The following is a 15,013-nucleotide window of genomic DNA, read 5'->3' on the forward strand; positions in this document are numbered from 1 at the left end:
GTAGCATAGTCTTTCATATACATTATGAACCAAAACCCAATGCAATTGCTTTTTGTGATGGTTAGTCTCCACTGTGGATTGGCCAGAAGACTCTGGATTACCTACAAGACGCACCTCTGGTGGGTGTGGTGGGGAAATTCTAAAAGAGGATTAGCTGAGGAGAAGATACACCTTGGATGAGCAGTACCAGCTCATGGGCAGCACAATACCTGCTGAAGAGAGAGAAGCAAGTGAAGCACAAACCCTCATCAATCTACTTCCTGTGGACAATGCTGCCAGCAGCTGCACACTCCTACCATCACAGGGCCCACATGCTCCATCCAGTTAGCTAAGCTTTATTTCTTCATTTTTTAAAGAAGGTCTCAGGAAGTTTAGGCTGGCTTTGACCTCAATATGTTGAGAATGTCCTTGAACTCCTGATTACCTTGACTCTACCTCAGCATCTTCCCGGCTGTGTGGAACTGTACCTGTGATAAACCCTAATTTCCTTAAGCTGTTTTGTCAGAGCAATCAGAAAAGTTAACTACTATAATTGGTAGAACTGTGTAATGCAAATAGGACCATATTATCCAAGCTTTTGTTCTAGGTGTGTCCTTCAGAACTGGTAATTAGTTTTTGCCTGGTAAAGGATAGGAAATATTTTAGAACTTTGATAGGACCAGACTGTGATACAACTACACTATTCTCCTATAACATGAAGGCATTAAACTTAGAACAATACTGCCCACACAACTTTCTACAATATATCTTATTATTTAGCCAGTGAGACTTAGAAATATGGATATTGCTAAGGACCTGAATTTTATATAGTTACTTCTTGGTGTTTACAAGTGTGGTGGTTTGAATGAGAATGGATATCATAGGCTCATAATTTGTTCCACAGTTGGTAGAACTGCTTCCAATTAGAAGGTGTGGCCTAGCTGGAGATGAGTCACTGGGAATATTGGGCTTTGAGGTTTCAAAACCTCATACAATGTTCTCCCCCATTAACACCTCTGCCTCCAGTGTGTGGATAAGATGTGAGCTCTCAGCTACTGCTCCAGTACAACTGCCTGCCTGCTGGACACACCCTCTGAAACTCTAAGAAAGTTCCCAATTATATGTCTTTTCTGAGTTGCCTTGGTCATAGTGTCTCACTGTAGCAATAGAACAGTGAAAAGTAACTAAACAATGGAATACCCATTATAGGACCTCCCAAGGGAAATCTAAATTATTACCTGATAAAATAATGGATTGGCATATAATTTACCTGCATTTTCACATTATACTTCAATGTGAATCTCTGGTTTGAATGCCTAATACAATGAAAATGCTACAAAACAGCTGTTATTATCTCAGAGAATAATGACCAGAAAAGGTCCACATGTTTAATAAAGAGACTTTTGTCCAAATATTTTCAATATAGTTGGCTGAATCTACATATATAGAACCTTCTGATAGAGGGGGTTAGGGGGGAGGGAGCTATAAAGTTGGCAAGAGCCTCAGCAGGTAGAAGTACTTGTTGCCAAGCCTAAAGACCTAAGTTTAACCCCAAGACCCACACTGTGATGGCAGAAGTGACTCTTTCAAATTGTCCTTCATGAGTAACACACACACACACACACACACACACACACACACGCGCGCGCGCGCGCGCGCGCACGCACGCACGCACGCACGCACTCGCATATACATCTGGAGTTACTAGACAGCACCACCTTAAATATCTATCTAGCCAAAATACCTCTGCTGAAAAAGAGATGTAAAAATGAACTTATAATTTTATTACAGGTTAACTAAGAAGGAAATATGACATAACATTCCTAATAATTCAAAGACCTAACATTAAATAATCCAACTCTAAACACACCAACCACACAGCTCAAGCAAAAGGATACGTGTAGAGCTCCATGTATCTGGACTTTGCCATGCTTTGTCTGGTGTACACTTGCTGAATTCCAGCTCGGAGGTCATCCCAGATCTGATCAAGACCGATCTGCTTCAGTCCATGAGGATTCTGACTCCTGTTTGATGACATTGTGAGCAATGTTCTGAAGTTGTCCAGTACAGCAATCCTTGTTCAAGATACAGCTAGTTCTCCATTAGTTGAAAATAGACAATATCATTCAAAATTTATTCACAGCGGCTCAGAAAGAATGTTCTTTAAGTATAGAGAGTAAAGTTTCATTGCAAGCAAACCTGTAGAGGAAATAAAAGAGAACTGATCAATTCTACTTACTGGGGTCAGTAACAGGACAACATACTCTGACAGAAACAATCTGTGGGTGTCTATAGGTATTTCAGACATTCTCACTTTCTACATGGAAATAAACTCACTATATGGTATGTACATAAAATAGGTTTACACATTTCATCCAAAATAATTCAACTATTACTGCTCTTAAAAAAAAAACATTGGGAAAAACAAGTATAAGAGACTACTGTCATTCTTTACCTTCTAAAGTCATCAAAGGCTGAAACATAGTACTGGACCTACATAATAGTCAGACAAACTCCAAAGACACAACAGAAAACATGCTTAGGAAATTCCCAGAAAAACAAGAAGAGTTTAGCCAGAAAGTAGAAAAGGAATTTCAATCTCACTAGTTGCCTGCAAGTTTTAGGAATTCTTCACTTAGCACTTAGAAGAAAAGCTAACACTGGTAAGTGTGAAGATAAAAGAACACAGGACTTTCTTTTTACCAGAGAATTTGGGAAGAATTATCTAAATTTACAAGATACCCTGAATTTCAAGCTTTAAAGCTCAGCTCACACCTTACTAAGCTTGAAATTAGTAGCCTACAAAATGGGGGCAAATTACTTTCCTGACATGGCTGCTGTAACATTGAAAGATAATAAAATATATAGAATATAGACTATTTGACAGTAAATGTTTACCAAATCATTACGGTATTGTTAATATGGAAATAATATGATAATATGGTTGTTATTTCTAAGTGTATGGTGCTACTTTAAAACACAATTTGTAATGCTTCTGATGTTGGAGTCACCAATCAAGGACCCTATGGAATGCCATTCTGTATTTAGTTGGTACTTCACAATGTGCACATTCTATAGAAATGTTCATACACATCACATTAAGATGTAGAGGTTTTACTTAAGTGTTTCTAAGTGCAAATCAAAAATACCAAAAACTTTTAAAGACTTTATAAAATAAATGCTAATAAAGAAAATGGGATGAGAGATGTCAGCACAGGCTGCTAGTCTTCAAATCAAAGCCTGAGATACCTCAAGTCATTCAACACACACACTGTCTATTCATCAGCATTACAAAGCTCCACACAACACAACAACACAAGGCTCATTTAAGGCCTTTGTAGGTCGTGCATATAATTTAACTTTTGACTTCTGAAGGATCAATCATCCCGAACATTTATAATGTGAGCTATAGAACTAAATACTTTATGAAACTACACCATCATTTCTATCCTAAATGTATTTCATTTCATACATCAAATGTGTGTTCAAATGCAAAACATAACCAATACAAATGCAAGATTCCTTCAAATATAAAGAAAGTAACAATTCAGCAATGTTTCCTACACAGTTTCAACCTTTTCTTCTACTCACCTTGGGGAAACATAGTTCTACCTCACTTGATAACGTTCAGCCTTTAGACTGATGCTACCATCTAATAGCATCAGCCTCTACTCCTAAATCCCCCATCAGTTCTTTACCATTTCTCCATTGAGAACTTAAATTTGTCTAAACTAAAATCAACTGTACAGTAACTTCTAATTCCTACCAGCAACGGAGAAAAATATTCTCCAGCACCCAAGTCCATTCTCCATGAGAAGCCCAACTCGGAATTGGGAATATCACTGTACACACCTCTTAGGACTCTTTGGGGGGGGATTCTGATAGAGTGCTATTGATACTGCCAAGGACACTTCACATTAAACTGAATCTCTACTGGTTCCTCTTCCAATGGTCATCATCATCTTTATAAAGTGGACTCTCATATAACTATCCATCTGCACCCAACCCTTATCCCTTCTTAAAGCAGCAAACCTGAAACTGTCAGCTTGATTCCAAATAAATGGTCAATCCCCCCTGCAAGCTGTCCTCTTAAAATTTACACATTTGCCTGACACATGCATACACAAAATATTTCCCATCCCAGAGTAAACAATATGCTTGATACATACTCTATGCAGTGTTTTGTACTGCCCCCTCTTTTTATTCTGTGTCTTAATTTCTAAGTGCCTGATCCCTTCTCTCTAGTTATCCACAATGAGTATCTAAATTCACAATCAACCAATCTGAGGTCCTCAAAGATTTCCATCAGTATCTATATAAGAGGACAAGTGTAAAGAACAACCTTATCTTGCATTTGTAATATCTCCCAGAGAGCCTCACCCCAGTATGTTGTAATTAATATAGCAGAGGAACCCAAATCTAAGATTGAAAGGAACTGTTAAACATAAACACACTTCAGAAACATCTCAAGGGCAGATCACAAGCCTGTACAGTCTCCAGTGTAGATAAATAATCTTATAGGCATTTATGAAATAAAAGAGCAGAAAGCTAATTAAGCTGAGATGATGATTTATAATTCAGGTCATAAACCCAAGGCAAACTAAGCATTGTACTCTGTACTTGCTTCACAGGGCCTTCAAACTTGGAGGGACCAGGAGAGCAGGGCAGCCTGTAGCTAAAGCTGACCTGTATTTACTTACCTCTGAGCAGTCTCTCCCCACAGGAAATTAGGACTGTTCATCAGACCACTCCAACAGCCACATAGGCTATGGCTTTGGAGTCTGCCAGCCTAGGTAGGTTATGTGTGCTTAATCTGCCTTTATACCACCCAATGCTGGTGAGATGAACTGACTGCAAACTAAAGCAGTAAAGCAAAATACTGGTACCCAAAAATGACAGGCTTATTATCACTACACATCCTCTACATTCTAACATCTAAGTCATTAAAAGCCTGAATTTTTCATATTTCCTAAGTCAGAGTTCAGATAGTTTAAGAAGTAAAAGTTTCTTTTCTTATTACACATCCAGAAGGCTTGAGAGCTCTCCAAAGCTTAATTTCAACAAAATCTCATTAATAAGACACACTTAGTAAATTGGGCTGTTTTCAAGTGCTATTGGCATTACAGGATTACCAAGCTGTGTGACAAAGTTTTTGAGAACACATCAACTGCAGATCTGCTACATAATTTGGGAGTGTGATCCCAACCGCCTGTAGATTAGGTTGCCAGCGAGGGAAGTAATGACATCTAAGGCTACATAGGTCCCCTTACCAGGTCAGTGTTCTTCAGGAACCCCAGCCATATAGGCTCCTTCCAATTCCAATGGAATATGTATAGGTCTCAAATTCCTGATAAGCAACTAAGGCACAAAACATCACCAACAAAGTACAAACACAGATGGCAGAACCAGTTGTACCCTCATATATTGGCCATTGGCTCAAGAAGCCTCTGTGAATTACAATAGCTTCCATTCTTCACTTTTGTCTTAAGAACAATAGAATGGAACACAGCAGTCAAAATAAACAGGCCTAAGAGTAGAGATTGTATAGCCAAGGAGGATAGCCTCCACTCTGCAAGACCTGGCTATCTCAAGAGTAGCTATCTCAGAGCCACCACATGCATTAACTTAGAGGCCAGAAACCTGAATGTGTTTCTTCAGGCATCATTTCCTTGAAAGCCAAGCACCAAAGAACACAAATTCTTAAGACTTTTAAGTACATCTCAACTCAAAGGCAGAATCCATAAACCTTAAAGATGAACAATTATGCGCTCATCTCAATTCTTCTTCAAGCCCTTCAGAATGTGTCATACCTGACTTCACGTCTATAAACTGAGACTAAAAACACTTAGCAGATGTTGTTGCTGAAGCCAAAGCTGAAAAGTGTTAAAGTGAGATGATGATTCAAATCAAAGTTGTAACAGGAACACAAGAATTGGGGGTTTTCAAGAAAAAGACTAACTATTCAGTTAGGTCGATTGCTGCTAAAAAAACAAAAGGACAAAAACAAAAAATGTTATAATGCTTTCTGAAAATAAAGCCTACAAATTAATGAAAATTACATCTGATAGCATGGTGCACTCTGAGATCAGGTCCTTTCCAGCCCAGAGAGAGGGCTATATGACCCCCAGCAGGGCTCAGGACCTGCACGCAGACAGCTGAGCTCCCAAAACAGCCTAGCAATTTCTCTAAGACCTGAGCCCACAGTGACAGAAGCAAGACACTGCCATGAGAACTCACTACCCACAAAAAGCCAAACACCCAGGAGCAATCTCCTTCTTGAGCCCATGGGCTCTCAGAACCACAAGAGAGACAACAAGCTCCAGTCAGAGACAAGACCACCTATAATCACAGACAACAAGATGGCAAGAGGAAAGCACAAGAACCTAAGCAATGGAAACCAAGACAACCTGGCAACATCAGAACCTATTTCTCCGACCACAGCAAGTAGTGGATTTCCCAACACACCAGAAAAACAAGATTTAACTTTAAAATCATACTTCATGATGATGATGGAGATCCTTGAGAAGTGCATGAAAAATTCCCTCAATTACAGGAGAACGAGGAGAAATCACTTAAAGAACTACAGGAAAACACAACCAAACAGGTGAAGAAATTGAAAATGGAAATAGAAACAATAAAGAAATCACAAAAGGAGACAACCCTGGAGATAGAAAACCTAAGAAAGAAATCAGGAGTCATAGATGCAAGGATCACCAACAGACTACAAGAGATGGAAGAGAGGATCTCAGGGGCAAAAGACAACATAGAAAACATTGACACAACAGTCAGAGAAAATCAAAAAGCTCCTAACCCAAGATGTCCAGGAGATCCAGGACATAATGAGAAGAACAAACCTAAGGATAATAGGTGTGGAAGAGGGCCAATAATACCAACTAGAAGGCACAGTAAATATCTTCAACAAATTCATAGAAGAAAACTCCCCTACCCTTAAGAACGAGATGACCATAAACATACAAGAAGCCTACAGAACTCCAAATAGATTGGACCAGAAAAGAAATTCTTCCCAACACATAATAGTCAAAACACCAAATGTTCAAAACAAAGAAAAAAATACTAAAAGCAGTAAGGGTAAAAGGACAAGTAACATATAAAGGCAGACCAATCAGAATTACACCAGACTTCTCAACAGAAACTATGAAAGCCACTCTAAGAGAACACAAATGCCAGCCCTGATTACTATATCCAGCAAAACTCTGAATTACCATACATGGAGAGACCAAGATATTCCAGGACAAAACCATATTTACACAATATCTGACCACAAATACAGCCCTACAAAGGATAATAAACGGAAAATCCAAAACAAGGAGGAGAACTACAACCTAGAAAAAGCAAGAAAATTATCATGCAAGAAAACCAAAAAAAGAAAAGCACACAAACATAATTCTACCTCAAACCAAAAAAAAAAAAAAAAAAAAAAACAAAAAAACCAGGAAACAACAATCACTACTCCTTAATATCTCTTAACATCAATGGACTCTATTCCCCAATAAAGTCATAGACTATCAGACTGGATACATAAACAGAATCCAGCATTTTGCTGCATACACAAAACTCATGAACTCTCAATCCTGAACATCTATGCTCTAAATACAAGGACACCCACATTCATAAAAGAAACCCTACTAAAGCTTAAAGCATATATTGCACCAGACACAATCATAGTGGGAGACTTCTAACACTCCACTCTCATCAATGGACAGATCATGGAAGTAGAAACTGAACAGAGACACAGCGAAACTAACAGAAGTTATGAACCAAGTGGAATTAACCGACATCTACAGAACATTTCATCCTAAAACAAAATATACCTTTGTCTCAGCACTTCACAGCACCTTCTCCAAAACTGACGATATAGTCGGTTACAAAACAAGGCTCAACAGATACAATAAGTTCAAAATACTCTCATGCATCCTATCAGATCATCATGGACTAAGGCTGGTCTTTAATAACAACAAAGACAACAAAAAGTCCACAGATGCATGGAAGCTGAAGAATGCTCTACTCAATGATAGCTTGGTCAAGGAAGAAATAAAATGAGATCAAAAACTTTTTAGAATTTAACAAAAATGAAGGCACAACACACCCAAACCCATGAGATGCAAAGAAAGCAGTGCTAAGAGGGAAACTCATAGTTCTGAGTGCTTCCAAAAGGAAACTGGAGAGAGCACACACTAGCAGCTTGGCAGCACAGCTGAAAGCTCTAGAACAAACAAAAACAGAAACACCCAAGAAGAGTAGATAGCAGGAAATAATCAAACCCAGAACAGAAATCAACCAAATAGGAACAAAAAGAACTATACAAAGAATCAACAAAACCAGGAGCTGGTTCTTTGAGAAAAATCAACAAGACTGATAAACCCTTAGCCAGACTAACTAGAGGGCACAAAGACAGTATCCAAATTAACAAAATCAGAAATGAAAGGGAAGACATAACAGAAACTGAGGAAATTCACAAAATCATAAGATCCTACTACAAAAGCCTAAACTCAAGAAAACTTAAAAGTCTAGAGGAAATGGACAAATTTCTAGACAGATACCAGGTATCAAAGTTAAATCGGGATCAGATAAACCATTTAAAGTCCTAAAATACCTGAGGAAATAGAAGCAGTCATCAAAAGCCTCCCAAACAAACAAACAAACAAACAAGCGCCTAAAGAAATGCTCAACATCCCTAGTCATCAGGGAGATATAAATCAAAACCACCCTGAGATTCCACCTCACACTAGTCAGAATGGCTAAGGTCAAAAACTCAGATGACAGCAGATGCTGGTGAAGATGTGGAGAAAGAGGAACACTCCTCCACTGTTAGTGGGGTTGTAAGCTGGTACAACCACTCTGGAAATCAGTCTGGTGGTTCCTCAGAAAACTGGACACAGTACTACCTGAAAACCCAGCTATTCCACTCCTAGGCATACACACCAAAGATGCTCCAACATATAATAAGGACATATGCTCCACCATGTTCATAGCAGCCTTATTTATAATAGCCAGAAGCTAGAAAGAACCCAGATGTCCTTCAACAGAGGAGGAATGAATACCGAAAGTGTGGTAAATTTACGCAATGGAGTACTACTAATCTATTGAAAGACAATGACTTCATGAAATTGTTAGGCAAATAGATGGAACTAGAAAATATCATCCTGAGTGAGGTTACCCAGTCACAAAAGAACACACATGGTATGCACTCACTGATAATTGGATACTAGCCACAGAAAGCTCTGAATACACAAGAAACAATTCACAGACATTAGGAAGCTCAAAAAGAAGGAAGGCCTAAATGTTGAAGCCTTAGTTAGTCCTTAGAAGGGAGAGAAAAACACTCACAGGAGGAGTTACAGGATCAAGTGGAAGAGCTGGGATTGAACAGGGGATCTTTCAGGGGCTGCTTCACCTGGGGATGCACCACATGTGCTGGGCTCAAACACAATTGCTGATGCTGGGAGGTGCTTGCTGGCAGGAACCAGATAGGGGTGCCTCCTCAGGAGTTCTGCCAGTCATGCAGTTGAGCAGGTTTGCAGCTCATCTGATTATCAGACTGAGTACAGGACCCTGATGAGGGTGCTGGGGTGGAAGGGGAGAATAAAGAAGCTGAAGGGGGTTGTGGCCTCATGGGAAGAAGGACATTCTCGACCAACAAAATCCTCCACAGCTCCCATGGACTAGATCACTAACCATCGACAACACACTGAGAGGCCCATGGCTCCAGCTGCATATGTAGCGGACAACAGCAGTGTCTGGCATCAATGTGGGAAGAGACCTTTGGTCCAGTGAGGGCACGTTTTCCCAATGTAGGGGAATGCCATGGCACTGAGGTGAAGAGGGTGATTGGGAGCTAGTGCACCTTCATGAAGACAACTAGAGGGCGAGGGGGAGAAGAACGGGGTGGGCAAAGGAGGTAACATTTCAAATGTAAATACAGAGTATCTAATTTAAAAAAAAAAAGTACAGCTGAAATTTGCTTATAAATTTAGCTTTCTAGTTTGGTCCCTTATTATTCATTCATGGGTATGGTGTAAACACATACATGGATGAAGGCCAGAAGTTGATGTGGGATGTCTTCCTTAATGGCTCTCTACAATACACATTCAGACAGGCACAGACTTACTTAAACCCAAAGTTTGCCAATTCTGCTAATCTAGCCAGCTAGCTTGTTCTCAGAATCATGTTTGTCTTCTGAATGCTAAAATTACAAGAGGCTCACCATGCCCATCAGCATTTACTTGGGAATAAGAATATACATTCTAGTCCTTACAACTGTGTGACAAGTGATTTACCCAATGAGCCATCTCTGCAGCCTTAGCACAGTAAAATTTTAATAAGGTAAAAATTTAAATGGTCCTGAGCATTACTGGATAAAATTATTATTCATCTTCTATCTCTTGATCAAAAGTATACACAACATCCTGGCTTTTACTTGCAATGTGCACATACTTAAGAAATGTACTGTAAAGTTATTCAGAAACTAGAGAAACTCCTGTATGTATATACCAAACTCTGGCTATTTATAAGAATAGAGAGGACAGCCCATATATCTAATAGCAGAATTCACAAATAAGCTATGTGATAGCTAATGAATTAGATACTATTGCATTGCTATGACAAAATACCTGACATAATTTAAAAGAACAGGAATGCTAGTCAGTCTCAGAGGTCTACTGGGCATCCTGACAGGTAGGTGAGGCTGAATGCCAATCATCTTCAAGAGTAGTTTTCTCTCCTTGGTTAATCCTTCCTATACCTCAAGCCACAAAGTCTGAATGCTAACCTGCCTTGAAGTTCCTCTGCCAATTAGCCAGTCACCATTATACTTAATTTCCCAATCTCAGGACAAAAAAACGAAGGGAAATACATTGCAAAATCTCATCTGAAAACTCCTAAGCAGTCTTTTCTTCCATCTTTCTACCTGACTTCCCAGCTTATAAAGGAAGGCTCTGTTAGTCAACTCAAAACTGGGAAAGTACCACTTTCTCCTTAAAGTACTTAAACACCACACCCTTCTTTTTCCCCCTGAGCCCTCTGAGAAGGGTATCTTTTACAAGCCAAGTCTAACCTCCTGACTCATCTCCCCTCCTTCAAACAAATATTATTTTTGTATTTCCCACCCTGGTAAGAGAAGACGTTTTGATTCCTATTGCTCTTATTGCAACATAAAGTTTTATTAGTTTTATGCAGTTCTCTCTTAAATCCATTCAGTCTATTCACATCCATGACTACTAGTGGTTGGGCATTAACTCTACCTGGACCATCAATCGAGGAGTCTTCATTGCTCTCATTGTTATCAATCTTGTCCTTCTAATCAATTTTCTAACCTGCTGCCCCAGAAATCTCTACAGTGTATACATACATACATACATACATACATACATACATACATACATACATAATATACTGGAAGATGTACCACCTCCTCCAACCATTCTCAGACCACACCATTCCACCATATAGAACTATCCCATGTCCATTTATTGACCACAGAAGGAAAGAAACTAAAATTCACTGGACTGCCCCAAACAGCACTTCTTGTTTTTGGAGGCAGGATCTCATTTGCTCCCCAAAACTCATGTACCTCCAGAGTAGCAGGACACTACCTCCATCTTATATAAAACAAAACAAAACAAAACTCAGGCTCAGAGACATTAAATAATTTGCCCAAACTTGACATTACTAAATGGCAAAGATTTCAACCTAAAACTTGAAATTCTGGAATTTATATTCTATTCTATCCCCTGCCACATGTTGCTTTGTTATGAAGGTGGGCCTCTTATTCCACTTCCTCAGGGAGCCTGTTTCTAAGAGTTACTCATAATTCAATACTACTACTATCATTAGATACTCGCAAAACTACACAGCCTTGACTTTTACTTCCACATCTATTCAAAACTTTTGTTTAAATCTTCATTAATTATTTTTAATTTTCACAAATCCACTTAAGCATACCAGAATAGAAGCTGGCATATTGTAAATACAACCTGTGTGTTTAAAAATCATTCTTTTTGAACATCTACTGAGGACAGCATTTACTATTTTGTTTCAGTACTAAAATTCAAGGCTCAAAGAACTCACTTAAAATTTAAGTTATCTCTTTTAAATACAAGTGAAAGGAATTTCTATTCAAACATCTATGATTTGAAGCACATAAAAATTAAATCAAGACTGAAATGGTAGAATGCTGTTTTATCCCCTGTGCTACCAATTTTAAAAAGAAGCATCTCTAGACAGAAAGTAGATTAGTGTTTGCCTAGGTTCAGGGTGGGAATGACTGTAAAATGGCATAGAAATCTTTTAGGTTGTAGAAACATTCTAAATTAGATATAACCTTGGCGGTATACTCTAACTTCCTTAGAGATAATCTAATTATAAATTTAAACAGGTGTGCTTTGAGGTATACAAGACCTAAACAAAGTTATTATGGGAGAAAGGAGGACTAAAGAGATGGCTCAGGAGTTAAGAGCACTGACTGCTCATTCATAGCACCTGGGTTTGGTTCTCAGCACCCAAAGAGCTCTCATAATCATTCTTAACTCTAATTCCAAGGGATCCAGTGCCCTTTTCTAGAATTCTTTGGCACCAGATACACATACAGGCAAAACATTTATATACTAGTGTAGGCATGATGTTATTGTGCTCTCTGTAAAGTTTATGCTTGTGTTACTCAAATGCTGACTTCTCTGCCCTCAAATTTTGTTACAATCTGGACATGGCATTGTAATGCTTTAAGCCAAGAATCTCCTGTCTCAAGTTTGTATAAACAACGTTTATCATTTATTCTCTGCCTTATCAACAGAAGCTGGAAAAGCAAATATCTAGGCAATAGAGAGAATAGGGCAGGATTTCAGCCAGGGGAAAGAGAGAGAAAAGTAAAAGAAAGGGAAAATACACCTGAAGCCCAGAGGGCCAGACCAAGTACTAAAATGCAAGTATCTCAGGGATTTGCTTAGAGGATTGGGAAAAAAAAAAAAAAATCAATGCCTAGGTTTTGTGTGGTACAGCTTGATTAAGTAAATCTTGGTCTCTCTGTGTTATTACTGAGAAACTAGCCAGGATAAAGAAAAACAGCCACTGTTTTAATTTACACAAACATTCATATTAATTTCAATTGCTACGCACTAGAATAAAATAAATCCTTGGGTATGAGAGGGAGACTAAAAACACTCTAGTTTTAAGTTTTTATAAATTGCTTTGTTCATTTACAGAAATGAGAACATCTCTACAAGCTGTCTTGAGTTTTACATATGTACATGCTTTAACCTATCACTAAAAATCAGATTACTGAGCCCAACTTAAAACCTTGCACTACAACAATATGTAAACAACCAAAAATACAATTTCCAATATTTACCCAAATGCACACAGGTCATGTGATATAATTCATCACCCTACTAAAGACAAAGTAATAATGGCAACACAAGTTCAGAAGGGAAAGAAGTCTTGTCTGACCACAAAGATCAAGAAGGAAGAGTTTCAATCTGAATGCTTTCCATCTTTTAGCAAGGGTGACTAGTATCTCAACAGCAGAAGTACAAACAAGGAAGAACAGTGAAAAAGGGGGAGAATCAAGCAAGATTAGGAGAAGATTATGCAGAAAGCTGTGAGAGGCAGGGAGGGGTACATTTGTTCTAAATGTACACAAGGCCTTTAGTCTACAGCTAGATGGGGAGTTCTTCTAACTTGAGTTTATAAATGTTATTCTGACAACTTTGTGAAGTTTACCTGAGAGAGAATACACAGGCAGTAAAACTAATAAGAACTTTAACAAGAGAATTGAGATACTGGCTCAATACCCACATCAGCAATGGAAAACAAAGGTCAGATGAGAAACATAATATAAAGTAAGAATTATGGTAAATGAACTGACTGGCTAAAAGTGGCACAAACAGATAAAGAATGAAAGATGACAATGACAAGCTCAGATTTGTACCTTTAAACCTCCAACAATTTCTCTTTCAGTTCTAGGACAAACAATAGCACATTAACATTCAAGGAACTGGAGAGAGGGCTCAACCATAAACAGCATTTGGGGCTCTTCCAGAGGCCCTTCTGGATTTGGAGGGCACCTGTATGCAAATATACACATATCTCTTTCCCCTATATACACATAATTTGAAATAACTAAAAATAAATCTTTAAAAATTCAGCTTGGCTCTAACTAGTAGAAATGTTCAATGATAGAAAAGTTGGCTTTTTTCCTTAAAATGGAAACATTTTACCTTTGGCCCAGAAATCTACTTCTAGGAATCTCTCCCCCAAATAAACAGGCCAAAATCACAGAAAGTTGTAAATTCAAGTTTCGTCACTGCAAATACTAACAATTTGTCCAAAAAAAAAAAAAAAAAATCCATCAATGGAACAAGGAGACCTGTCCATGCCTTGGTGTCCTGTGCAATTATGCAAAGGAATGAGGAGGATCTCTGGGTACTGACCACACAAGCATTTCTCAGCAGACACCAGCTGATCAAAGCAGGAAGAGAAGAACAAATACCAACATACAGACACAAACATATTTGTTTCTAAGAAAAGAAACTAAAAAATAAAAAAAATTTAAAAAAGCCAACCTCAGGGGAGGAAGCTGGCAAACTAGGTCAAGTGAAAGAAATTTCAGTGGGGTCCATCAATAGAACTCAGAGGCATGAGGCTGGTGAAGGAGTTTGGTAGTAAAGTACTGAAAAATGTTCAGGGAAGCAGAGAGATACCCACCAATACTGACATTACAGGAGAATCCACTCATTACCTTTTAACTGGTAAGTAAATGTTAGTCTCTGGGAGACAGGTCTATTACACTTGAGAATTTCTCATGGTGCAAAAAATCAAAATAAACAAGCAAACAAACAAACAAAAACAACAACAAAACCAAAAACTGGGCTGGAGAGATGGCTCAGAAGAGCACTAACAGTCCTTTAAGGACAGTTTCCATTTCTAGCACCCGCATGATGACTGAAAACCACCTGAAACTCCAGTCACAGGGAAGCTAAATCCCTTCTGACCTTGGGTACCATGCAAAATTGTGATACAT

At 38.5% G+C, this 15,013-nt stretch overlaps 1 protein-coding gene across 2 annotated transcripts in view; it reads right to left on the reverse strand.

Annotated features, from left to right (window-relative positions):
- The window catches only part of CUL1 (cullin 1), a 66,591-nt gene that overhangs the window by 38,552 nt on the left and 13,026 nt on the right, over positions 1-15,013 (reverse strand). For both annotated transcript variants that reach the window (XM_080932613.1, XM_080932614.1), the window contains exon 2: positions 1,878-2,178. In XM_080932613.1, the coding sequence (XP_080788739.1) occupies positions 1,878-2,017 (140 nt within the window). In that variant the 5' untranslated portion in view covers positions 2,018-2,178. The remainder of the gene's footprint in view (positions 1-1,877; positions 2,179-15,013) is intronic.

The sequence above is a fragment of the Micromys minutus genome (assembly GCF_963924665.1).
Source record: "Micromys minutus genome assembly, chromosome: 18".
NCBI lineage: Eukaryota > Metazoa > Chordata > Mammalia > Rodentia > Muridae > Micromys > Micromys minutus.